General features: G+C 33.5%; 3 protein-coding genes across 3 annotated transcripts; 1 reads left to right on the top strand and 2 right to left on the bottom strand.

Annotated features, from left to right (window-relative positions):
* Positions 1–2,178: 2,178 nt before the first annotated feature.
* LOC134253977 (uncharacterized) lies at positions 2,179–4,380 on the bottom strand. Its single transcript, XM_062736552.1, has 2 exons — positions 2,774–4,380; positions 2,179–2,575 (listed from the first exon to the last, which is right to left on the bottom strand). Exons 1-2 carry the CDS (start codon positions 4,378–4,380, stop codon positions 2,320–2,322), a joined length of 1,863 nt encoding a protein of 620 aa, XP_062592536.1. The 3' UTR covers positions 2,179–2,319.
* Positions 4,381–6,441: 2,061 nt separating this feature from the next.
* LOC134253979 (uncharacterized) lies at positions 6,442–23,718 on the top strand. The gene is made up of 5 exons (XM_062736555.1): positions 6,442–6,514; positions 11,289–11,365; positions 12,484–12,667; positions 22,995–23,180; positions 23,660–23,718. Exons 1-5 carry the CDS (start codon positions 6,442–6,444, stop codon positions 23,716–23,718), a joined length of 579 nt encoding a protein of 192 aa, XP_062592539.1.
* LOC134253974 (uncharacterized) lies at positions 17,214–20,032 on the bottom strand. Its single transcript, XM_062736550.1, has 2 exons — positions 19,817–20,032; positions 17,214–19,467 (listed from the first exon to the last, which is right to left on the bottom strand). The coding sequence occupies exons 1-2, from the start codon at positions 19,840–19,842 to the stop codon at positions 17,424–17,426; spliced, it is 2,070 nt and encodes a 689-aa protein (XP_062592534.1). The 5' UTR covers positions 19,843–20,032; the 3' UTR covers positions 17,214–17,423.
* Positions 23,719–27,943: the final 4,225 nt, after the last annotated feature.

Raw genomic sequence — 27,943 nt, 5'->3', positions numbered from 1 at the left:
CGCCCGTAGAGGCCACTATGAAGGGTTGAGAGGAGGATAAAATATACAAATTAGTTTAAAAATGTGTCTGGAAGTACAGGGGTAAAAACAAAATGATTTACGACAATTAGAAATTGAAACTCTCCTAAACAGGGGGAAGAAATTATGCACAGTAAATTGCACAATTTTTGGTCACCAGTGACCTGAGTTTAGTCAAGTGACGTATTGATATCTGTTATCATCTGTCGTCGTCTGTTGTACATCGTTCCTAAACTTTTGAACATTTTTAGCTTCTTTTCTGACTACTGAACTAATTTCAACCAAATTTGGTATACAGCATCATTGGATGAATGGAAACAAACATTGTGAATTTCATAGCTGCTTCAAGACTTCAAAGTTGGATTGGTAGGAAGATGAACAATGTCGCATCGATTTTTTATGAACAAAGGGAAGTTACGCTTATTGACATTAAATTTTCCGGATTTTTCCTGAGTGAATTTGATTTTGTTTTTACTCTACTTCCTTGTTAACAAAATGGGAAACCATGGCAATGAAATGTCAGACGACACAAAAAACGTGATAGTACAATTAATAGAAAGTGGACATAGGGCATCAGAAGTCTACAATTTTGAAATTTTTAAGCCACAGTCACAATTTCATATAAAGTTTCATTGTCACATTTAGGATTTTAACAAACAGCTGCTGAAGAAGAAATTTTTAGCTATGAATGTTTGCTCGAATGCATGAAGCTTAAGGTAGAAGTTTTTCATTTAAAAGAGACAGCATAGTGATTTTTGACATCTGATCCCATCTCTGATGTTTTAAAAGATGTAATTCTTCGTTTTGCTCCTGATATGTAAGTCCGTTATTTATACACTGTATTGACGACAGATAATTACGTGACCTGATATGGAGTCAGCTGATTCCCAGTATTTGTTTCTAATTTAAATAATTAGTTAAGTGGTACGGGATTGTGAACAAAATTGATAAATACCGTGCAGTCTTTATTTAACACCAATACCAACTGAGTACATCTGACAGTTACTTGTCTGTTTATTATACAAAAATCCATTACATGCATTTAAAAAAGATATGTACAGAAGTTAATTTTACAAAACAAGTTTTCATAAAATAATATTTGATGGATTTTCTTCATTGCATAAAATATTCATTCTTAACACAAGAATTTTTTTTTGCTTTGATGGAGGATAATGCTTGTAAGATTCAATATACAAATATTTTAATAATTTTCTTGGATTCATTGAATTTTGTTTGAATGCATCCTCAAAAGTCATGCGGAATAAAAAAAAAAATTGAAAGTGAGATCACCAATGTCCAATACCTTCCTTGTATATTTCTACTGAAATACGTTATATATAACAGAAATAAACTGGCATATCTGTATAAATAAATTCCATTACAAAGATGAGCCAAAGGTCACCTTTCTATAAAGGTCACTTTTAATGCCTCCCATCTGATCCCATCTCTGATTTTTTGACATATGTAATTCTTTGTTTTGCTCCTGATATGTTAGTCCGTTATTTATACACTGAATTGACGACAGATAATTACGTGACCTGATATGGAGTCAGCTGATTCCCAATATTTGTTACTAATGTAAATAATTGGTCAAGTGGTGCGGGATTGTGAACAAAATTGATAAATACCGTGCAGTCTTTATTTAACACCAATACCAACTGAGTACATCTGACAGTTACTTGTCTGTTTATTATACAAAAATCCATTACATGCATTTAAAAAAATTATGTACAGAAGTTAATTTTACAAAACAAGTTTTCATAAAATAATATTTGATGGATTTTCTTCATTGCATAAAATATTCATTCTTAACACAAGAATTTTTTTTTGCTTTGATGGAGGATAATGCTTGTAAGATTCAATATACAAATATTTTAATAATTTTCTTGGATTCATTGAATTTTGTTTGAATGCATCCTCAAAAGTCATGCGGAATAAAAAAAAAATTGAAAGTGAGATCATCAATGTCCAATACCTTCCTTGTTTATTTCTAGTGAAATACGTTATATATAAACAGAAATAAACTGGCATATCTGTATAAATAAATTCCTTTACAAAGATTAACCAAAGGTCACCTCTCTATAAAGGTCACTTTTAATGCCTCACGTAGGTGGCTGCTAAATACAGGTTTGGCTTTAATTATGATAAACATTGGTGCCTCTTTCATTTTATTATAGACTTGTTATTTGCTTTGTAATACATATAATAAAACAGACAGAAAAGAAAATATGAAGTCAGAAGAGGATATGTAAACGATATTATCTTTCAGGTGAACTCCTAAAAGTGTAATCTGACATTTAATTAATTAAAAGAATCCATTGACAAACTCTGTATTCTCATTTCTGTAGCTGTTTGTATATTGTGGAATGGTTCTTGTCTGAGAGATTGTTGGTATGAATATAGAGCAGCGTGGGGGTTCCCTGTCACCTGTTGACAGATCCCCAGAATCTGCCACGATATGTCTCTATGATCTGAAAAAATAAGCTGTCCCTGATCATAGTGAACTAGGGTCTGTAGATCATCTCGAGCTGTTTGTGCTCGCATTGTGTCTACATGTCTGTAACACAAAATCTCTAGCATGTATAACAGTACCAAGGGTGGTACAAATAAAAAAGGCCAGTGTCTCTGTAGAGCAGACTTTTGTTCTGGTATCAGTTCACTGATGTAATGGATTCTATTGTAAAGTATGAAATTCCCTGCTACAGCCTGTCTCATCCTTGTAGACCAGGACTGTCCCCCTACAGCCTCAGTATACATCTCTTTATCTCTATTACCCATATTCATCACATATGGCTGTGCTAACTTGACCTTGATCATGTCTATAATAGATAAAGCTTCCATGTATCTAAGTGTCTTATAATAATGCATGGCTATGTACAGCATGTCTGTAATACAACCAAACCTGGCTGCTAATTTCAGCATGTGACAGGACATTTTGTCAGCTCTATAACTCAGTTTTTTGTCAGGTGTGTATGTTTCTATGTGAAATATAAAAGCATTGTACTGAAGGATCGTAGCGGTCATGTTCTGTAGCATAATAACTTGACACTGTGTCAGGAGGGGTAAACTTATCATCTGTTCTATTGTTTGTAGGTATCTAATGCAGATTTGCATGTCCACTTGGACTGGTATTGTGTAATGACGTAGTATTTCACAAAATAGATTTCCATCAAACTCAGCCTCAGAAATCAGAATATGATCTTCTGTACAGATGGAGTTTCTGGGGTTATAGAGGACATCTATAATACAAGATCTAATGGAGGGACTATGTAGCAGGAATGCTAAACCTTTTTCATACAACTCGGACAGTCTTATAAATAACTGATTTTGTTTGACACCATGAATTTTACTCAGAAACATATTGTTGTCTGGAATGAAAAAGTTAGGACAGACCCCCTCATACACCCATTTGAGAATGAGTTTAAAACAGACCCAGAAACCCTCCAATAGATTTTGTGGAGACCAGTGAGGTACTGTATTTTGTTGAATCACCCAGAAAACTGCCGTCTTCATGTGATAGGAACACATTAATTTATCATCATCACCTACTCCATTGTTAATTATTTCTGTTAAGATCAATTTAAGTAGGCCGTACGTTAAGAATTGACAGTGATTCATTACAAACACAAGTTTTTGTTCTGCTTGGGAGAAAGAAATTCTCCATTCATGATCTTCATGATTTCCTAGCTTATGTCCAATTGCTACAAAGTGACATCCATTTTTCACTTTATCATCAACAACATGAGGCTGGGGCCATGAATGACATCTGTCTATCCATGGGGAGGCAGAGGGAGGCCAAATATCACTGATAAGACAGTAGGCATGATCAGATTCTTGTGTTCCCAATGTTCTACTGGCACAGGGTCCATGTGGAGTAGGGTTATAATTAAATGTTGAATTAGATAAAAAGATCTGTCTGTGTTTAGAACTAGATACATAATATCTGTTATTCATTCTAACACATGCTCTAAAGATGTATCTGTTCGTTTTTGGTGACAGTAAATATAACAAAGTAAATCCTGGTGGACTATCAGAACAGTCACAGAGGATCAGTGCTTGTCTGTGTGTGTTGTAATACTGAGACTGAGATAATTCCCAGATCACACGGTTATTGCTTGGCCAGAACATAGAATCTATATCTGACCCTTTCAGTCTGAATCCTTCTCTTTGACTTCCACTCACCATCAGTCTGAACTTATGACTTGATTTCACTTGATTTCTCACCATATCCCTGAAGTCCATCACATCTCTCCTTATGGCCACCACTTGTGAGGTCCCCACTTTACGACACAGTCCCACAAACACCGACTCTGATATGCGTTGTATGGCTTTAGTACTGAGAATGATTAAAGTGGAATTCATATTCTTGTATAATACCGTTTTACTTTTGTGAATCTATATTATAATTATCATAATTGATAATTTTTACATTCATAAATCATAAAATAAAAAAATGCTTTTTCAACTGAATCAGTTATTTTTAAACTCAACTGAATCATTCAATGTTTTAAATAGTGAAATTTGTAACTAAAAGTGTCTAGGATATATATTTCATTCAGTGGTGTAAAAAGTTAAAACCATTTTTCCTGTCAACAAATTACACTGATTCAGATGATTTAGGAATTGTTTTTAGAGTTATAAATTCTCGTCAATAAAGGTCATTGGAGACAAATACCTGATCATATTGTGTTACATACGGGAATTACTTTATCTGAGCTAATAATATGAGACTGAAAATGTTATTTAGCTTTTTAATGCAAGATAACGACAACACAGTTGATCAAACTTATTCAGTCGGGAAAATGAGCTTTGACTTACGTTGCTTATCTCCCTTAGCATATGAATTCAGAAAGGACCAGTCGCTGTTCAAGGCTATGCAATGTTAACAAACTGTCATGTCATTTTTCAGATAAGTTATAAAAAATATCATCGCCATTACTAAGAATTATACGATCTTCAAACAGGCTGGTATTTATTTTTTTTTTAAATTTCATCGCATATTTGCAAGATTTTAAGCATGTTTTATCAGTCAGTGGTTTAATTTCATTGTTTGAGACTTCGACCGATTGAGAGAAAGGATAAAAGCGATCGAAAGAGAGAAAGATGGGAGATTGGGAATTGATTCACTTTTATATGTAGGGCATTTATTTAAAACATTGTTTTTATCATCAAGAGTCCAATGTTGTCAATGATTCATTTTAACTGGACAAAATAGACCTAGTAAATGTGCTACTGATAGGAAGGGCCTGTTGCTTTTATGGGTTTTTTCTTAATGTGAAGTTATTATATATGATATAAATCATTATATACGGTTATTCATGCACAACACTCTACCCCACTTCCTGTCTCTCACTCTGCAGCTCCTCACCCCCACCCCCGATCTTCGATTTTCCATACTTTTTGTAAAAGAAAATTCTCGAAAACTTATAATTTTCCCAGAAGGTTTTTTAACAACTAAAACAAGAACTAAACAATTTAAACTTAAAAAAATATGCGTAAATTGGTACAAACGACTATCAAACAAAATAAAAAATCGCAGCCTACGAAGTAAAAAAGAAATTCAAGGCTTCATTAAGTAAAAATACATCTATGAAATGTTTGAAAATAAGTATTTAAAGAGTAGATAAAAAATCGATTTCTTTTTCAGTTGAGTAAAGTTTTAAAAAATACTGCGGCATAGACCGTGTATTTACACGTATTTTAATAGCCTTATATCAAAGAGTAGTACCTATCAATGTGATTCTATTGTAAGAATCTCGGTTGCTTTGAGCTTAAATTTAATTTCTTATTATTATTACTAGTAATGATGTACTGTCTTTCTGTACGAGAATACTATCTACTGCTGTATCAATAATGCAGCAATATGTGTCTTTCAGATCAGAGAATACGAAACTTGAAACATGCTGACATTTTAAGTGGTAAACGCTTATCACGGATTTCAATACCACTGGTACCCAATGTTAATTTTTGGAGTATACATGAGGGATATTCCGTACATACTTGTTAAAAATTCTTTTATATTTCTATAGGCCTAATCAAATTTCTGCTGTAAGTTGATATATGTTAATCTTTATACATCATTCTATTCTTGTTTCATTTCGTGATTATTCTTGATTTAAAAAGGACAGTTAATATTTTTTCATCAAAACACGATGAAATCCTCTTGATTTTGTACTAAATAAAGAAAATGGTACTCAATTATTTCTGAAGATTTGATTAACAAAGAGTAATTAGTCTGATTGTTCTAGGATATTCATCAGGGTCATCCTCTGAAGAAAAAACAAGTCTTCGGTTGCCGTTATTTCTTATCAACTAATTCAAACTGAAATATAGGAACTGCGAAATCATATAACTCATCTGAACACAGACACGCGTTTATATCCACAAAAAAATATGATTAACTTGATAAAATAGATTTACATTATGTCCCATGATCCATTTGCATCCGTGGGCCTTTGTGACGTCATAAAACCACAAAATCAAGAACGAAAAGCAGGTAATAAAAGCAACAAGTGGAATACTTTTTGTATTAATTTCACAGCAGAACAAAGGCCAGAAAATAGAACTATTCTTAATTTAACATTCTTACATATGTAGCTTTGGGTTTAAACAGTGAAATTATGGTGTAAGGCATCGTTTCCTATGACCTTTAAAACTTAAGTTTGTGAGCTTCTAATGAAGTCCATTTTCTTCAGCGTACATTCCTTTCTGCTGATATGTAGGCTAGTGTGAAGTCACAGATTTAACCTGGGGTGCAAAATGTGGATAGACAAGGAGCTTCCTCTCAATAGGTATTGGGGGTCAAGCTCAGACAACTACAATTCTAATTTGACAAGTGAATATAATATTGTCGACATATCTCAGTTAACTATGCTTAGGAAATTTGGGAACTTTCTTACTAAATCAAATTCCGTCAAAAAGTTGAATTTCCTGCTTACCCAATATAACTCAAGTTGTCAATATCGTTTCCTGCATGTATTTGGACTCCTGTTGTTTTCAAAAAAAATTCCTGATATAGACTTGAAATTAGTAACACTTGAACTTTGGCTTAAAATATTTCCAGCTATGGAATTAGTTTTGTCCTTAAATGTATAGCAAATATAGGATACTATTAGGTATAAAATTGTGGATAGCAAAGAATGGCTTTTATATCCCTACATGAATATGGCCGGGGCATAGAATGTTTGTTATGTCCGTCTTCTGTCCTTCCGTCAAACTTTGCAGTAGCTCAGAACCTTTATCCAAGGGATGTAAACGTATAATCTGTCCCTGATCATAGTGAACTACGGTCTGTAGATCAATTAGAGCTGTTTGTGCTCGCATTGTGTCTACATGTCTGTAGCACAAAATCTCAAGCATGTATAACAGTACCAATGGTGGTACAAATAAAAAGCACCAATGTTCCTGTACTCTAGCAGACTGTTGTTCTAGTATCAGTTCACTGATTTAATGGATTATATTGTCAAGTGTGATAACCCGTGCTACAGCCTGACTCATCTTTGTAGACCAGGACTGCCCCCCTACAGCCTCGATATACATCTGTGTATCTACATTATGCATATACATCACATATGGCTGTGCTAACTTGACCTTGATCATCTCTATAATAGATAAAGCTTCCGTGTATCTCAGTGTCTGGTAATAATACAAGCCTATGTACATCATGTCTGTAATACAACCAAACCTGGCTGCTAATTTCAGCATGTGACAGGACATTTTGTCAGCTCTATAACTCAGTTTTTTGTCAGATGTGTAAGTTTCCATGTGTTATATAAAAGCAGTATACTTAAGGACACTAGTAGTCATGTTCTGAAGCATAATGACTTGATACTGTGTCAGGAAGGGTGAACCTTTGATCTGTTCTATTGTATGTAGATATCTAATGCAGATTTGTGTGTCCAATTTCCTTAGTATTATAATAAGACGTAGTATTTCACCAAATAGATTTCTATCAAACATATACTCAGAAATCATTTGTGCAAATGGAGTTTCTGGGGTTATATAGGACATCTATAATACAAAATATAATGGAGGGACTATGTAGCAGGAATGCTAAACCCTTTTCATACAACTTTGATAATCTTATAAATAATTGATGTTGTTTGATGCCATGAATTTTACTCAGAAACATGTTGTTGCCTGGAATGAAAAAAGTTAGGACAGACCCCCTCATACACGCATTTGAGGATGAGTTTAAAACAGACCCAGAAACCCCACAGGAGATTTTGTAGACACCAGTGAGGTATTGTATTTTGTTGAATCACCCAGAAAACTGCCGTCTTCATGTGATAGGAGAGCACAGTAATTTATCATTAGAACCTACTCCATCGTTAATTATTTCTGTTAAGATCAATTAAAGTAAGCCATAAGTTAAAAATTGACAGTGATTCATTACAAACACAAGTTTTTGTTCTGCTTGAGAGAAAGAAATTCTCCATTCATGATCTTCATGATTTCCTAGCTTATGTCCAATTGCTACAAAGTGACATCCATTTTAATAATAATAATAATAATAATACTTTATTTAGAGAAGGTAACCCGATTAGTGCGAACACTAGTCTTCCTCGGGGCCTTCTTTAAAAACACATATACAATGCATATATACAATAAATAAAATTACAATTATGAGACAATAAAAAATCAATCAGTATGTTACAAACAAATGAAAACATCAGAATTTCAGTAAAGAGAGATTTATTAAACATCCTTTTTATGCAGATTTAAAAGAACAAGAGATCTTTTATCTTCTTCTCTTTTCAAATTCTTTCTTTAAATTTCTTATAATTCACAATTTTCTTTGTTTTTTTTTCTTTTTATAAGGAAGCCAATTCTTCATTGTGAACTTATACAAAAACGTGCGTCATAATTCAGTGTAGAGAATAAAAACGAAACAAAACCCAAGAACACATAAAGAAACATACGGCATAATTCAGTGTAGAGAAATAAAACGAAACAAAACCCAAGTACACATACAGAAACGTACGTCATAATTCAGTGTAGATAAAAAACCAAACAAAACCCAAGAACACATACAGAAACGTACGTCATAATTCAGTGTAGGGATAAAAACAAACAAAACCCAAGAACACATACAGAAACGTACGTCATAATTCAGTGTAGGGATAAAAACAAACAAAACCCAAGAACACATACAGAAACGTACGTCATAATTCAGTGTAGAGAAATAAAACGAAACAAAACCCAAGAACACATAAAGAAACGTACGCCATAATTCAGTGTAGAGAAATAAAACGAAACAAAACCCAAGAACACATAAAGAAACATACGGCATAATTCAGTGTAGGGATAAAAACAAACAAAACCCAAGAACACATACAGAAACGTACGTCATAATTCAGTGTAAAGAAATAAAACGAAACAAAACCCAAGAACACATAAAGAAACGTACGCCATAATTCAGTGTAGAGAAATAAAACGAAACAAAACCCAAGAACACATACAGAAAGGTACGGCATAATTCAGTGTAGAGAAAAAATCAAACAAAACCCAAGAACACATAAAGAAACGTACGTCATAATTCAGTGTACAGAAAAAAAGAAACAAAACCCAAGTACACATACAGAAACGTACGTCATAGTTCAGTGTAGAGAAAAAAACGAAAAAAAAACCCAAGAACACATGTATTCTTTCCTGGTCTGTATATTTAAGAAATATTTAAGACGGATGATTACAGTTTAAAATCCACATTTCTTGAACTTAATTTTTAGGATTCTCTCACATTCACCAATTGCAGAGAAGATCACTTAATTAACCTGTAAAGCAAGTGAAGATGGTCAATCAAAGTGATAGATTTCAATTATTTAGGTAGCCCTCCACCGGCAAGTGGTGGCGTCTCCATATGATTGAAAAATTCTCGAGAGAGACGTTAAACAACATACAATCAATCAATAAATCAATTATTTAGAGTCAGACTGCCTGAGCAAACTCAATGCTCTTTCTTCTAATCAGTAATGTATATATGATTACAGTCTCACATTTTTGCAAATGTAAGAGCTGTGTTAAACTTTTGCTAAGAAGAAAATACAGAGACCACTATGTTTTTCTCTCTGAAATCATATGTGTAAAAGGAAAGGAGAAAATAGTAAAATTGTTTGGTTGGACAGGAATCGAACCCAGGACCCTTGAATCATGAGTCTGGTGCTCTACCGACTGACCTACCCGAGGGTGGTATCCACGGCCCGAACCATTACAAGACATACAATAAACCAGATTACCTGTATAAATCCCCCCGATGTGTTGTTATTTTTTGTGTGGACTATTGGAAAATTGTGTAAGGCAAACAGAAGGCTGTATTAATATTGCATGAAAATCGCTGTGAAATCAATCCACAGTCTAAACAATCTCAGACCACAGTTACTGTGTGTTTATTTCTCAGACTTATGGCTGTGCAAATGATTAAACTAATCAATACATGCCAATTAATTAATATGTGTGTGTTCAGAATCAAAATCTAAGGATTTATCAATGATTTTAGTTTAAAAAGACTTTAAGTATTTAGTTAGATGTTGGAATTTTTTTTTTCAATGCAACAAAGAAATTAGTTTTCTGATTTGGAGACATCAAATTTTTTTTTTGTTTGACCTTAAGTTAATATATTTCATTCAACAAATTGAGATTGCTGGATAATTACAGCCTTATATGATTGTTTTAATATGTACTGTCCGGGGCAAGGGGTCAGATTTTAACTGCATGCATTCTTGTAACTATCATAAATATTTTCTTATAAAAAATGCACCAATAACCAAGTGCTATACCTACGATATGTATATATAAAGATATTATAAACATTAAAATTTCTGCACTTTAATTTTAGTTAATATTTTTAGAAAATTATTCAAAATTTAGCCTTAAAGCATAATAATCTTAGTCTAAAATGCACTGATATATTCACAAATTTTGTTAATAAGGATTTAAAAGTACATAAAAAGTCTTTTTTTTTTTTTTTTTTTTAGCTTTTTGCTGCTTTTATTTCTCAGTTCTATTTTTAACTTATCTCTGTTTTTAAGGCTTCATTATTCTAATTTTTTCTTAAAGTTTATGTTAAACAGTATTACAGGAACCTGGTCCTTTGAATTATTTTCATTATTAATTATTAGAAATTTATTTTTTTTTTATTTTGAAATATCACAGTCCTTAATATCTTTATTTCAATTAACAATTTATAGTGGTAAAAAAATAGAGAAGTGGGTAAGACATGAGGTATATATATAAATGAATTCTTACTTTCACTTTCACTTTGATTGATACAGGTTCTGAGATTGCCAAGTCTAACCTTCTTCATAAACGCAACAAAAAACTGAGTGAGGAGTATAAACAGTTACTGAAGGTAAGAATGGGGAGGGGGGTAGAAAAGGGGGAAGGGGGTCAAAAACAGTTATTGAAGATAAAGGGGGGGTTCTAAATGAAGGTGTAATAAAGGGGTGCTCTATAAACTCAATAAACTCACCAAAAATATGATTGAGTGAGGAACATAAACAAACACTGAAGGTAAGGGGGTAATATAAGGGGAGGAGGAATGAAAAGAAAGAAAGAACAAGTAAGAGGAACGAGATTTTTCCAATAAACAAAAAAGAGAAAAATCTGACAAGCCAGACTGAGATTTATTGATAAAGGGGGGAAGGGGGATTAAAGGAGGGGGTTTCATAAACTCATCCCCCCAAAAAGAGTGAAGAATACAGTAACTGAAAGTAAGGTTGGGGGGACTTCTTAAACTCAACAATAGACTTTGGAACAAAGACAGTTACTGAAAGTAATGTATCATAAATGGGTGGGGGGTATGAAGGGGGGCTTCATAAACTCAACAACAAACTTAGTGATGAACAGAAACAGTTATAAAGGAGGTAAAGGAGGGGGGAGGTTAAAGGGAGGATGAATGAAAAGAAAGAGAGAATAAGTAAGAGGGAGGAGATTTTTCCCTTATATAAACAACAAAGAGAAAAATCTGACAAACAAGAAAGGGATTTGAACCCAGGCCTCCAAATTAAATATTCAAGTACTCTACCATTAGTGCTGTCTGGTTACTGTGGGGTTGATGTACAGTGGACCTTCAGATATCCGGATGCTTCAGATTTTTCATCTGGATTGAATTTTTAAATGTAATTCTGTCTTGTATAACTGGTGATTCAGGTATCCGGACGCTTAACATATCCGGACAAACTGACTAGGAACCAAAACGTCCGGATAAATGAGGCTCCACTGTATCTCTCTCTCTCTTTGAGATTGAATACTGTTCGTTTTCTTTACTCTGTGATTAAAGGATAAAACTGTATTTGTGGAAAAAAAAAGAAATCTGATCATGTTATTGTAGGACAAGTTATGTGTTGCTAATTAAATACTCCATAACTTCTTGGCAAATTTTGAAATATATCTATCATGTCTAAAAGTTCAGACATGGGTGATCTTTTATTGTTTTACATCCAAGTTGTATCTACTGTAATTAAACAGAAAATCTCGGAAGGTTTGGAGAGACACGACCAGCGACTGGGATCTCCACGTAAATCTCGCCAGACTCAGGGTCAGCAGACGGACTCAGAAGACGGTGAGACGGACAGCATCCGATCACTTCCTGTCACTGGGCTAGAATTCTCACATCTCGACGAACGCGAGAAAGTCCTCAGTAACGCGAAGGGTATGTTGTTTATGTATCAGAATATACTTTGGAATGATTAGATTTAATGGTAGATCAATATTCGTAGAATTTGTTGGTACCTCCTGTCCTTGAAAAGATAAACTGGATTTTTAGCTCTTCTGAGCCAAAGGCTCAAAGAGCTAATGCTATGGCCATTTGTGCGGTGTGCATCGTGCGGTGTGCGATGTGCGTTAACTTTTATACATATGGGCCATAACTCAAGAACCCCTTGGTCAATCAGTGTAAAATTGGTCACAGGGTATCCATGGCCCAAGGGCTACCATTTATACTAAAATAAGGGTTGGGACCCTGAATCAAGGGGATATAATCAGGAAAACAAAACAAAAAGTACTGGTTGATAAAAAATCTTCTTCTCCAGAACCACCAGGCAGATTTTCACCAAACTTACATACAAGGATCAGGATATGTTGAAGATTTAAAATTGTTCGAGGCATGACCCTAGGGCTAAGGGAGTGGTCTCAAGGTCACTTTAAAGTTGACCTAAATTTACAATTAATAAAAATGTTCATATTTTGCTTACTATAAGGACTAGGATCACCAAATCTTGTAAGTTGATGCATCATATGACTTCACATCATGTTAACTCAAAAGTAGGTCACGGTGACCTACTTTTTAAATTTTGCGGGCATTTGTTTTCAAATTGATTTAAAGGCATATTTTGGATACTTTAAGGTCTATGATCATCAAACTTAGTCAGTTGATGCATCTTGGGACCTTGAACAACGTCAACTTAAAAGTAGGTCACCGTGACCTACTTTTTGAACTTTATGACTTATCCTTTTCAAAACATTTAATCCTATTATTTCAGGCACTGAAAGGGTTAGAATCATAAAATCTTGTAAGTTGCTGCATCATGGCACCTTAAAACATATTTAAGAAAATGTAGGTCACTGTGACCTACTTTTAGAATTTTGCAGGCATTTGTTTTCAAATTGTTTAAAAGACATATTTTGATTTCCTTCAAACCTATGATCATCAAACTTGGTCAGGAGATGCATCTTGGGACTCTGAAAAATGTTGACCAAAATGTAGGTCACAGTGACCTACTTTCGACATTTTATGGCTTTATTTAAGTATCTTAGGTATTTATTGGCTTAGAATCATCAAACTTTGTAAGTTGATGCATCTTGGGTTTTCGGATACTGACGACCAAAAATTAGGTCACAGTGACCTACTTTCGACATTTTATGGCTATATTTAAGTATCTCCGGTACTTATTGGCTTAGAATCATCAAACTTTGTCAGTTGATGCATCCTGGGTTTTTCGGAGAATGTCGACCAAAAAGTAGGTCACCGTGACCTACTTTTTGACATTTTGGCTATATTTATGTAACTCTAGTACTTATCGATTTAGAATCATCATACTTTGTCAGTTGATGCATCTTGGATTTTCGGAGAATGTCAACCTACAAGTAGGTCATGGTGACCTACTTTTGAATATCTCAGGTATTTATTGGCTTAGAATTATCAAACTTGGTCAGCAGATGCATCTTGAGACTCTAAAAAATGTCAACCAAAATGTAGGTCACAATGCCCTAATTTCGACATTTTATGGCTATATTTAAGTATCTCTGGTACTTATTGGTTAAGAATCATCATACTTTGTCAGTTGATGCATCTTGGGTTTTCTGAGAATGTTGACCAAAGAGTAGGTCACAGTGACCTACTTTTGAATATCTCAGGTATTTATTGGGTTAGAATTATCAAACTTAGTAAGCAGATGCAACTTGGGACTCTGAAAAATGTCGACTAAAATGTAGGTCACGATGACCTTCTTTCGACATTTTATGGCTATATTTAAGTATCGTAGGTATTTATTGGCTTAGAATAATCAAACTTTGTCACTTGATGCATTTTGTGCAGTGATTTTTTTAGGACCGATTTGGGGCAGAAATTCGGCCCCAGTCCCAATTGAAAATATGCCTGTTTTTTCCCAAAATATCGTGGAAGTTTTCCCCAAGAAAAACTTACAAAATATTTGATCAAATTCAGTTTGTTTATTGCATGTTTTTCAGTGAAGTTCAAGCAGGTTTTGTTGTTCAGCCATGTTGGATTTCTTCATAATTAGATAATTCATACCACTATTGTTCTTGATGCAAGTAATTATAGATAACTCATACCACGAATAGTCTTGATTTATTAAAACAAAGACAAAACAATGCTTTTTGACAATGCTTTTTAAGTGACTGGGTTTTCTTGGAGATTCCCAATTTAGCCAAATTGACGCTGAAATTCCCAATTCTAAGGGCCCAAGCCCCCAGTCCCAAAGTACAGAAAAAAACACTGTTGTGATTTCCAAGAATGTAGACCAAAAAGTAGTTCTAATTGGCTAAGAATCATCAAACTTTGTCAGGTGATGCAACTTGGGTCTTTAATAGGATACTTAGGGTTAGAGGCTTCAAATACAAGTGATAGGTTGTACAATTTATCAGAAGAGCGATTCAAGGCTCTTGGCCCTCTTGTTAAAGTTTTGCAGATACAAATGAATTAATCCTGGAAATTAAATCTTTAAGAACAAAACTAGCCTCCATGAAATTTAATGATTCCCCGGTTTTAAAATTTTACCCATCATATTTAACTTGCTTTAGTTCTCTATATAGTATGAAGATTTCCTCCCTGTAAATTAACTTTTCAATGAAATTGTAATTTTATCCAAGCTTTAGTCCACAATATAAAATGAATCCAGAATTAGACATACATCTATATCACTAGCTGCAGAACTGCAGCGTTATGGTTTTATATAGTTGTCTTTTTGACCATAAGGTTACATATCCCGTAATGCAAACTATGGCGCTCGATTTTTTCCGCACTGTTTGGGAGAATTTCAGCAATCTCCAGTATTGGTAAATCTTCTACCTTTCCCTCCATAATTCTAGACACATTCTAAATAAATCTGTATGTTTTATACACCTCCCAACCCTTTTAAGTCGTCTCTACAAGCAATAAACTCGATTGAATTAGAATTTTCTGCAATCCCTTAGAGCATTCAAGTCAAGCTAGTTTATCGCCTGTAGAGGGGACTATTTAATTAATGGTTGAGAGGAGGATAAAATATACAAATTAGTTTAGGAATGTGTCTGGAAGTAGAGGAGTAAAAACTAAATGATTTACCAAAATATAAAATTGAAATTATCCTAAACAGTGGGCAAGAAATCTTGTAAATTGCACATTTTTTGGTCAACTGAGTTTAGTCAAGTGACTTTTTGTCTTTTTTTTGTCTGTCGTTGTCTGTCGTACATCGTTTGTAAACTTTTGAACATTTTTAGCTTCTTTTCTATACTTACTGAACAAATTTTAACCAGATTTCGTATACAACATCAATGGGTGAATGGAAACAAAAAACATAGCCGCTTCAAAACTTCAATGTTAGATTGGTAGAAGGATGAACAATGTCGTATCATTTTTTTTATAAACAAAGGAAAGTAACTCTTACTGACATTAAATTTTCCGGATTTTCTTGAGTGAGTTTGATTTTGTTATTTGTCTACTTCCTTGTTTACCAAATAGGAAACCATGGCAATGAAATGTCAGACGACACTAAAAACGTGATAGTTCAATTAATAGAAGTGGACACATGGCATCAGAAGTTTCAAAATGTTTAAAGATAAACAATTCTGCAATTTCGTAATTTTTAAGCCACAGTCACAATTTCATATTAAAAAAGTTTTATTGTCACATTTACGATTTTAACAAACCCCTGCTGAAAAAGAAACTTAAAGCAATGAATGTCTGCTTTAATGCATGAAGCTTAGGGTAAAAATATTTTATTTAAAAAAGACCTCATAGTGTAGTGATTTATGACATCTGATCCCATCTCTGATGTTTTTTAAAGAGGTAATTCTTTGTTTTGCTCCTGAAATGTTAGTCCGTTATTTATACACTGAATTGACAACAGATAATCACATGACCTGAGCTGGAGTCAGTTGATTCCCAGTATCTGTTACTAATGTAAATAATTGGTCAAATCGTGCGGGATCATGAACAAAAATAAAAAAAAAATACATGTAAAAATTATTCTTTATTTGATCGTGAATACAAAATTAATAAATAGTCTTTATTTAACACCAATGCAAACAGACTACATTTGACAGTGATTTGTCTGTTTATTAAACAAAAATCCATGTACATGCCCTTGAAAAAATATATATATGTGCAGAAGTAAATTTTACAAATCAAGTTTCGGTAAAATAATATTTTATTGATTTTCTTCATTGCATAAAATATTCATTTCTTACACAAGAAAAAGTGTTGCTTTTATGGGGAATAATGTATTTACATTGTAAGATACAATATAAAAAAAATTTATTAATTTTCTAGGATTAATTGAATTTAGGTTGAATTCATCCACAGAGGTCATGCATATTAAAAAAAAAATTAAAAGTGAGATGACTAATGTCCAATACATAACTTCCTTGATATTTCTAATGGAATACATAAAATCAACACAAATAAACTGGCATCTTTGTATATTAAATAAATTCCTTTAATAAGATGAACCTCTATTCAAAGGTCACCTCTACGTAAAGGTCACTTTTAATGGATTACGTAGGTGGCTGCTTAATACAGGTTTGACTGTAATTATGATAAGCAGTGGTGCCTCTTTTATTTTATTATAGACTAGTTATTAGCTTTGTAATATATGTAATAAAACAGACAGAAAAGAAAATATGAAATCAGAAGAGGATATGTACATGATAATCTCTATCTGTGAACTCCTACAAATATCATCTGACATTTAATTAATAAAGGAAATCCATTGGCAAACTCTCTGTATTCTCATTTCTGTAGCTGTTTGTATTTTATTGAATGGTTCTTGTCTGAGAGATTGTTGGTATGAGTATAGAGCAGCCTGGAGGTTCCCTGTCACCTGTTGACAGATCCCAAGAATCTGCCATGATATGTCTCTAAGAAGTAAATGTATAAGCTGTCCCTGATCATAGTGAACTAGGGTTTGTAGATCACCTAAAGCTATTTGTGCTTCCATTGTGTCTACATGTCTGTAGCACAAGATCTCTAGCATGTATAACAGTACCAAGGGTGGTATACATAATACATCTTCATGATTCTGTAGAGCAGACTGTTGTTCAGGTATCAGTTCAGTGATGTAATGGATTCTATTGATAAGTATGATAACCCCTGCTACAGCCTGTCTCATCTTTGTAGACCAGGACTGTCCCCCTACAGCCTCAGTATACCTCTCTGTATCTACATTATCCATATACATCACATAAGGCTGTGATAACTTGACCTTGATCATCTCTATAACAGATAAAGCTTTCATGTATCTATGTGTCTTGTAATAATACATGTCTATGTACAGCATGTCTGTGATAAAACCAAACTTGGCTGCTAATTTTAGCATGTGACAGGACATTTTGTCAGCTCTATAACTAAGTTTGTTGTCAGGTGTGTAAGTTTCCATGTGTAATATAAAAGCAGTGTACTGAAGGACACTAGCGATCATGTTCTGTAATCTGAGGACTTGATACTGTGTCAGGAGGGGTGAACCTATCATCTGTTCTATTGTATGTAAATATCTAATGCAGCTTTGTATGTCCAGTTGCCTTGGTATTAAGCATTGACGTAGTATTTCATCAAATACATTTTTAACAAACTCAACCTCAGAAATCAGAGTATGATCATCTGTATAGATGGAGTTTCTGGGGTCATAGAGGACATCTATAATACAAGATCTAATGGAGGGACTATGTAGCAGGAATGCTAAATCCTTTTCATACAACTCTGACAGTCTTATAAATAATTGATGTTGTTTGACGCCATGAATTTTACTCAGAAACATGTTGTTGCCTGGAATAAAAAAGTTAGGACAGACCCCCTCATACACCCATTTGAGGATGAGTTTAAAACAGACCCAGAAACCCTCCAGGAAATTTTGTGGACACCAGTGAGGTATTGTATTTTGTTGAATCAACCAGAAAACTGCCGTCTTCATGTGATAGGAGCACAGTAATTTATCATCATCACCTACTCCATTGTTAATTATTTCTGTTAAGATCAATTTAAGTAAGCTGTAAGTTAAGAATTGACAGTGATTCATTACATACACAAGTTTTTGTTCTGCTCGGGAGAAAGAAATTCTCCATTCATGATCTTCATGATTTCCTAGCTTATGTCCAATTGCTACAAAGTGACATCCATTTTTCACGATATCATCAACAAAATGAGGCTGGGGCCATGAGTGACATCTGTCTATCCATAGGGAGGCAGAGGGAGGCCAAAGGTCACTGACAAAACAGTAGGCATGATCATATTCTTGTGTTCCAGTTGCCCCACTGGCACAGGGTCCATGTGGAGTAAGGTAATTATAAGGTGATGATACCTCAGATAAAGTGATCTGTCTGTATTTAGAACTAGATACGTAATATCTGTTATTCATTCTAACACACACTCTCTGGATTTCTCTATACATGCTTGATGACAGTAAATATAACAAAGTAAATCCTGGTGGACTATCAGAACAGTCACAGAGGATCAGTGTTTGTCTGTGTGTGTTGTAATACTGAGACTGAGATAAATCCCAGATCACACGGTGATCATTTGGCCAGTACATAAAGTCTATATCTGATCCTTTAAGTCTGAGTCCTTCTCCATAACTCCCACTCACCATCTCACTGAGCTCCTCACTTGTTTTCACTTGATTTACCACCATCTCCCTGATGTCCATCACATCTCTCCTCATGGCCACCAGTTGTGATGTCCCCACTTTACAACACAGTCCCACAAACACAGACTCTGATATGTGTTGTATGCCTTCAGTTCTGAGAATGATTAATGTGGAATTTATATTCTTGTACAATTAATGTTTCACTTTTGTAAATGTATAATGTAATTATCATAATTAATAACTTTTACATTCATCAATCATAAAGTAAAAAAAAAATACTTCCTCAACTAAATCAGTTATTTTTCAACTCAACTAAATCATTCATTTTTTTTTTAAATTTATAACTAAGTAAAAGTGTTTAGGGTATATATCATGTTTTAAATTCAGTGGTGTAAAAAGTTAAAACCAATTTTACTGTCTACAATTTACACTGCATGATTACACTGATTCAGATGATTTAGGAATTGTTTTTAGAATGATAAATTCTTGTCATGAAAACCTACGTTTGTGAGCTTCTAATAGAGTCCATTATCAGTGGCGTATATTCCTTTCTATTGATGAGACTAGTGTCAAGTCACAGATGTGGATAGACAAGGAGCTTCCTCAGGATAAGTATTGGGGGGTCAAGCTCAGACACCGACGATTTTAATTTGACAAGTGAATATAATATTGTAGACGTATCTCATTTAAATATGTTTAGGAATTATAGAAACTTTCTTACCAAATCAAATTCTGTCAAAATGTTAAATTTCCTACTTACCCAATATAACTCCAGTTATCAATTTCGTTTCCTGCATGTATTATGGACTCGATGAAATTGCTTTCGATGAAATTTTCTGATACAGACTTGAGATTAATAACACTTGAACTTTGGCTTAAAATATTTCCAGCCATGGAATTAGTTTTGTCCTTAAGCAGAAGTGAAGCATAAAAGGATAGGTATCAAATTGTGGATTGCTAAGAATGGTTCTTATGTATGGTGGGGGCATAAAGTGTTAGTTATGTCCATCTTCTGTCCTTCCCCCGGCGTCACACTTTGCGTTTAGCTCAGTTTAAAGCTCATTTTCAAAGAAATTAAGATATTTTCATCAAACTTCATATGAAGTTAAATGTTGATGAGAGTCACTCAGGTGACCTATACTGCTATCTGTTTTCGTCCATTGACATGCGTCACAACTTTATGTGCTGGCCCATGGAGGGTTTTGGTTTTAGGGTGGGGCTCTATTGATTTTATAGTAAAAATGCTTTAATTCTTTGAAAATCTTCTTCACTGCTTCTGGGTATTAAATAAAATAACTTTGTACATAGTTATGATGAACAAGAGAGATCCTCTACCAAAATTGTGGATATTATGGCCCTAGGGTCAGGGGTTCTGGTGTTAGGGCGGGGCTCTTTTGATAATATAGTGAAAATACATTGATTCTTTGAAAGTCTTTTCTGCTCCTGGGTATTAACTTTGTAAATAGTTATGATGAGCAAGAGTGTCTCTACCAAAATTGTGAATTTTATGGCCTGAGGTTCAGGGGTTCTGGTGTTAGGGTGGGGCTCTATTGATTATATAGTGAAATGGAAATATAAGGAATCACTGTCTAGTTAGTAGAGTATGCCAGGGACATCAACGATATCAGAAAGATGGGATAATTTATGCAAAGCGGGCTTCGCCAATTTCGAGTTTTTATTGTGAATCAATTTCTTTTGATGATGAGATGATCTGATAGAAATGTGTTTCAAGAGGCTGGCTAAAAATTGTTAAGACTACAGTAACTGTCTATTATCAAATGGAGTAAGATTTTATATGAAAGGATCTATGCCTTTCTACTTGTTTTATATGTCAGGATTTAGAGAAGACAAAAATTTTAGAAGTTATTAACAATATTCCAGGAAATTAATTCTCTGTTTACACTGTCTTTAACAAAAAGTAAATGAATTTGAAATCAAATTCTTCATTTAAAAGAACCTCCCCACATATACATATGATCTTAACATTTCTTATTCTACATGTCTTAGACATTTCTTTGAATAAAGCCTGGTTTAATTTCTGATTTTCTGATAGGGAATCAATTTACATACAAGGCACGTAAGTTAAACTTTACTTTTAAAATCAGCATTATCTTTGTTTCTTTTATGAATTCATTTCTACAATCTGAAATGGTCAGGAACCTTTTGGTTTAAATATAAAATGAAAATTCAGAGTTCCCCTTTAAATTCAGGAATCACTCTGAAGAAGATTATGTTGTTTAATTAAGGTACTTTGATACTCTGATAAGAGAGATAACTCTTAATGACACAAATGTCTATTATTCCTATATAAATTTGCCAAGTTGAAGTATTTTTTTTGGTCAAATTTTGCCCCGCAAGCCATGCTATAATTGTTTGTTATTTTTATTCAGCATATACATTTCCTCTGGAAAATCATAAAAAGTTAAAAAAAATTTCATATGAGTGAGCAGAGGGTTAATGTACCTTAAAAAGGTCAGATATCTAGCTGGTATGTAAATTGAATTCCTATCATGTCATTTGAATGAAGACAAGGGTATGATGTTTTCCATTTAGTTGATTTAAAACATCTTTAATGCCAGGCTGTCGTGAACAAGGGACTAAGTGGTTTTCATGAAATCGGAATTTAAATCTGAAATACCACTGATATTGGCAATGAATTTTTTTTTCTTTTTTTGAAAATAATAAAAGACCTAACTCTTGAATTTAGTTGCTTAGCTGGTGACCAGTTTACTTAATTCAAGTCAGTGCACCAGCTTTTGAAGTTCAAATTACTTAACAATGTGAAACTAAAATCCTCAGAGAAAAATTTTATTTTTGCCTGAATTTCTGGATTCTGTATGTACTTTGAGATTTTTTTAAAGGAAATGAGCATCCTTTCTCCATAGTGGTTCCTTTAACTCCTAACTAACAAGTGAATTTAAACTACTTTGAGTTTGTTTATGTCAGGTACCCTGTGTATAACATTAAGATGCCTCTATGTACATGTATAGTACTATAAGCTGGAGAGTGTTTTCTTTATTTTCTTCTTAATGTTCCCTTTAACTGAGATGGTTCTTTGTGATTTGGTGTGAAATCAAACAACATTTCTATGTTAATGTGTTGACACTGACTTCACCAGTAAACCCCGTGTCTGACAGGGGGGTATATTGTACACTGATTTACTGTGTACGATCCTCCTTATTAATTGACTTGCGGATCACTTTTTAACAAATTTATTTCGTGCTCAGTATCATGGACCAGAGAGAAATTACATTTCTTTAGGGTAAAATTTTATTTGTCAATGGACTAAAATTGTTAATTGTTTTTGAGCTGAAATCATTTTAAATATATGTGTATTTTTTCAAAATATTGGTAGGACTGTTGCTTAGTTTTTGTCTTCACATTAGGGGGGCTTCATAAACTCAACATCAAATTTAGTGATGAACACAAACAGTTAAACTGAAGGTATCCCTCTCTTAACTATTCTCTCTCTCTCTGTGATTAAAGGATAAAATAGTAATTGTTGGGGAAAAAAACCAAAATATCTGATCATGTTATTATAGGACAAGTCATGTGTTGCTTATTAAATACTCAATAACTTCTTGGCAAATTGTGAAATATATCTATCATGTCTAAAAGTACAGACTTGGGTGATCTTTTATTTGTTTAACGTTCCAAGTATTATCGACTGTAATTTAACAGAAAATCTCAGAAGGTTTGGAGAGATACGACCAGTGACTGCGATCTCTCCACGTAAATTTCGCCAGACTCAGGGTCAGCAGACAGACTCGGAGGACGGCGAGACGGACAGCATCCGATCACTTCCTGTCACGGGGCTAGAATTTTCACACCTCGACGAACGCGAGAAAGTCTTCAGTAACGCTAAGGGTATGTTGTTTATGTTGTTTATGTATCACAGTATACTTTGGAATGATTAGATTTAATGGTAGATCAATATTCGTAGAATTTGTTGGTAGTTCCCTTTATAGTATGAAGATTTCATCCCTGTAAATTAACTTATCAATGAAATTGTAATTTTAGCCAAGGTTTAGTTCACAATATTAAATGAATCTAGAATTAGACATACATCTATATCACTAGCTGCAGAACTGTAGCATTATAGTTTTCTATAGTTGTCCTTGACCATTACGCCACAGATCCCATAATGCAAACTACAGCGCATGATTTTTTTCACACTGATTAGGGGAATTGCAGCAATCTCCAGCATTGGTAAATCTTCTACCTTTCCCTCGATAATCTGGAGACATTTTAAATAAATCTGAATGTTTTATCTTCCTTCCAACCCTTTTTAGTTGTCTCTACAAGCGATAAACTCAACTGAATGAGAATTTTCTGCAATCCCTTAGGCTTAGAGAATTCAAGTCAAGCTAGTTTATCGCCTGTAGAGGTGACTATTAATGGTTGAGAGGAGGATAAAATATACAAATTAGAAAATCTCCTCAGCTCCTGGGTATTAAATACACCAACTAAGTACATAGTTATGATGAGCAAGAGTACCTCTACCAAAATTGTGAATTTTATGGCCCCGGGGTCAGGGGTTCTGGTGTTAGGGCGGGGCTCTATTGATTATATAGTGAAAATACATTACTTGTTTGAAAATCTTCTTCTCAGCTCCAGGGTATTAAATAAACCAACTAAGTACATAGTTATGATGAACAAGAGTGCCTCTATGAAAATTATGAATTTTATTGCCCCAGGGTCAAGGGTTCTTGTTTTTTTTTTGGGGGGGGGGGGGGCTCTAATGATTATATAGTGAAATGCATGAATTCTTTGAACATCTTATCCTTTGCTCCTGGTTAATATGCTAATGATCTAATTACATATTTAAGGCCAGGATTTATTTTATTTTCAGTTTTAGAATTTTGAATTTTCAGAAAAAAAAAAATTCTTTCCGATGTCAAATTTGAGTCGGGATCGAGATTTCAAATTTACAAAGTCGCACTTCCGGTGTTAAGATGAAACGGCGGGTAAATAATGTTAGATCTATCTGAGAAGATAGCTTGGTTTAGTGTAAAATTCATCGATTCGAGTGCCATTCAAAACGATTCACCCGTTCAAAGGACAAATTAAATGCTGACGACTTTGTTGCACAATGACATGCTGGTGAGATAATTATGTATTCGTTTCAAAAGTATCTGTCTGTAAATTATTTTCCTCCCCCAGGTTTTAAACTGCCAGTGGTAGCTTTTGCATATTGTCAGCGAAATTGTTTAGATCCCTTATCGCTTACAGTCTAAGCATCATTCTTCAGAAAAGGGTTCAGGGGTTGCTTATGCATCAGATGTAATGAATAAAACTATGGGAGAAGTTAAGTCCATTTGAGGAAGAAATAAACAATAACCTGAAGAAATAAAGAAAAAAATTCAACTATTAAAAGGCAAAAATATACAAATATATACAGGCATGAAGTATCATTTGTATCAGCCAGAAAAATTATTTTACACTTAATTGAAAAAATGTTCACCCTACTCCCTAATACTCCCTGTCTGTTTTATGATAGGAGTTATATAATTTTAGACATCAAGTAAATTTTAGAACAATGCCTACACATTCACCTAACACATATTAAAAAAATGAAGATATATTGAAAGACATTTAAAGAATTGATTTTTTAAAATACATTTTGACCAACATCACAAAATTTATATAACTGGCCCAAACTGGCAGATGATGAAATAAGCAATGTTCTACTTTCCTATTTGTAAGCATTATGTGTCCAGTGGTAAGGAGCCTATTAGAATGGCATAAAAAAGAATGTACAAATTTAATAATTGATTTATATAAAAAAATATTTTCTTCTCATACAGGACATTTTAATTCTCATGTTCATAACTAAACCTAAACATAAAAAAAATGCTTGTCTTGTAATGAAGAAAGGGGCCTCTTTCAAAATAGATAATTTCAGGGCAGCTGGGTCATGGGTACCAGGACGTACTTTGACTAAAAATAAATTAATGCTTTGAAATCTGCCCTTTTGATAAGCAATGGTGCCTCTTTCAAAATTTGTGAATTTCATGGCTTTTGGATTAAAACACGAACCAAATACAATCGCTGGAAAGTTGTTGCATGGTACTCAGGTGACCCGTGGGCCTCTTGTCATCTGTTGTTGTCTTATGTCGTTCGTAAACTTTTGAACAAATTTTGAATTTCATAGCCGCTTCAAAACTTCAAAATTAGATTGGTAGAAAGATGAACAAAGTGGTACTGATTTTTTATGAACAAAGGGAAGTAACTCTTACTGACATATTTTTAGGATTTTCTTGAGTGAATTTGATTTTGTTATTTGTCTACTTCCTTGTTTACCAAATGGGAAACCATGACACTGAAATGTCAGACGACACTAAAATGTTGATTGTACAATTAATAAAAAGTGGATACATGGCATCAAATGTTTCAAAATGATTAAAGATGAACAAGTCTACAATTTCGAAATTTTTAAGCCATAGTCACAATTTCATAAAAAGTTTCATTGTCACATTTAATATTTTAACAAACCCCTGCTGTTGAAGAAAATTATAGCTATGAATGTCTGCTCTTATGCATGAGGCTTGAAGCAAAAATGTTTCATTTAAAAAAGAGAGCATAGGGATTTATGACATCTGATTCCATCTCTGATGTTTATTTATGAGGTAATTCTTTGTTTCACTCCTGATTTGTTAGTCCGTTATTTATACACTGAATTGACGACAGATAATCACGTGACCTGAACTGTAGTCAGCTGATTCCCAATATTTGTTACTAATGTAAATAATTGGTCAAGCGGTGCGGGATTAAGAAGAATGAGAACAAAAATAGATAAATACTGTTTAGTCTTTATTTAACACCAATTTCAACTGAGTACATCTGACAGTTACCTGTCTGTTTAATTACACAAAAATCCATTACATGCATTTAAAAATATATATATATATATATATGTACAAAAGTTTATTTTACAATTCAAGTTTAGATAAAAAAATATTCGATTGATTTTCTTCATTGCTTAATATATTCATTCCCTACACAAGTGGAAAAATTGTTGCTTTGATGAGGGATAATGCTTTTACCTTGTAAGATTCTATATACAAATATTTTATAATTTTCTAGAATTCATTGAATTTTGTTAAAATTCATCCACAGAAGTTATGCGGAAGAAACAAAAATTAAAAGTGAGATCACTTATGTCCAATACCTAACTTCCTTGTATATTTTGTAGTGAAATACATTATATATAAACACAAATAAAATGGCATATTTGTATAAATAAATTCCTTTAATAAGATGAACCTTGAAGGTCATCTCTCTATAAAGGTCACCTTTTTAAAGATCCTGTAGGTGACTGCTTTATACAGGTTTGACTGTAATTATGATAAGCAATGGTGCCTCTTTCATTTTATTATGGACTAGTTACTAGTAACGTAATTTACGGAATATAGGTCGATACTTTTTTTTCTCAGAACCGCTGGGGTCGACCAATATTCAGAATTCGACCTTTCTAAGGCTCAAGTTTACGAAAAATGCCCCAAAATTAATAAAATTTACGTAAATTTCAAAGCAAATTTGTGCCACTTTCATAACTTTTTTCATTACTTTACGCAGAAAAATTTATACAAATCGTCAACAATAAAATATCTATTCTATAGCTTTCTTACAAAATAAATTCCATTAAATATCCGTGGATGGAAAAAAAAATGTGCTTCATCAAGTAAATAATTCATCAACGTGTTATCATTGCCATCATGCGGTAGCCATCTTGAGAAGTTAGGAAGTCGCTACCGTTTACTAAAAGTAAAACCGCAACCGTATCAAAATTTACAATACGGAAAATTTTTCAAGATCACAAGTGTAGTGTTTTACCATTTATTAGTAGATTGATAAATTGAAATAGTATTATTTTTTTTATTGTGACAGTCTTATATTTATTTTACTGTAAAATGAGTGAAATAAATTGTTGCCAGTCAATTCCTTAATTTAATTACCAAAAAAACCGATAGTCATTACCGCTATACAAAGATTGGCTTCTAACAAATTTTAATTGTCTGACAGATAAAAGGATTTACACTGTGTGTACATGCAAAGGTTTCAACACCTGTGTTGGTTTAATACCTGCAGGGCATGATTAGCAAATCCACGTGCCGTTGTAGGGTATTAGTGTTACACATCATTGAACAAACAAAGCCATTCATAATGACTGTCAAATTGTGAATGTACCGGTACTCTCAACTTAAATTTATAAATTAAACTTACAGCGTGGTAATATTATTTCCATTCTTTACTGTTGCTTTATATATACATTCAATGGTCGTTTGCAGGTTTTAGCAAATCCCTGAAGAACAAAAATGAAAATGGCGGACATCGAAGTAATTGTCGTCCACCGGTAAATAATGTTTGAATAAAATTTATAAGGAATGTGTCCAAGTTGTTCTGAAATCGGAATTACTATTCTGTGGTCTCGGGTATCTCCCGAATTATAGCTGTAAAATAATAACGTGTTATTTATGCCTCTGATTTAACAACTGTGTTGAACTACGGAGGCATTGAACAGGCAAGTTGGAGAAAAAAAAAAGTAGTAACACAATTTAAAGAAGTTTTAACTACATTTTTTTTTTACAAAACAGTATTTAATTGCTGTACTCATTAAAATACCTGTT

The sequence above is a fragment of the Saccostrea cucullata genome, unplaced genomic scaffold, assembly GCF_032062105.1.
Source record: "Saccostrea cucullata isolate Sc308-1 unplaced genomic scaffold, CSIRO_AGI_Scuc_v1 ctg6360, whole genome shotgun sequence".
NCBI lineage: Eukaryota > Metazoa > Mollusca > Bivalvia > Ostreida > Ostreidae > Saccostrea > Saccostrea cuccullata.
The sequence above is the reverse complement of the archived record's forward strand: the minus strand, read 5'-3'. Positions and strand labels throughout refer to the sequence as shown.

Excerpts from the sequence above, each read along its gene's own strand:
- LOC134253977 (XM_062736552.1), bottom strand. The coding sequence starts at position 4,380 with ATGAATTCCACTTTAATCATTCTCAGTACTAAAGCCATACAACGCATA. Across the intron at positions 2,576-2,773 it reads GGTAATAGAGATAAAGAGAT|ACATGTAGACACAATGCGAG; the intron begins GTATACTGAGGC and ends TTTGTGTTACAG.
- LOC134253979 (XM_062736555.1), top strand. The coding sequence starts at position 6,442 with ATGTCCCATGATCCATTTGCATCCGTGGGCCTTTGTGACGTCATAAAA. Across the intron at positions 11,366-12,483 it reads AGTATAAACAGTTACTGAAG|AAAATCTCGGAAGGTTTGGA; the intron begins GTAAGAATGGGG and ends GTAATTAAACAG. Across the intron at positions 12,668-22,994 it reads AGTCCTCAGTAACGCGAAGG|AAAATCTCAGAAGGTTTGGA; the intron begins GTATGTTGTTTA and ends GTAATTTAACAG.
- LOC134253974 (XM_062736550.1), bottom strand. The coding sequence starts at position 19,842 with ATGGACTCTATTAGAAGCTCACAAAC. Across the intron at positions 19,468-19,816 it reads TCTATTAGAAGCTCACAAAC|AACTGAAGGCATACAACACA; the intron begins GTAGGTTTTCAT and ends AATCATTCTCAG.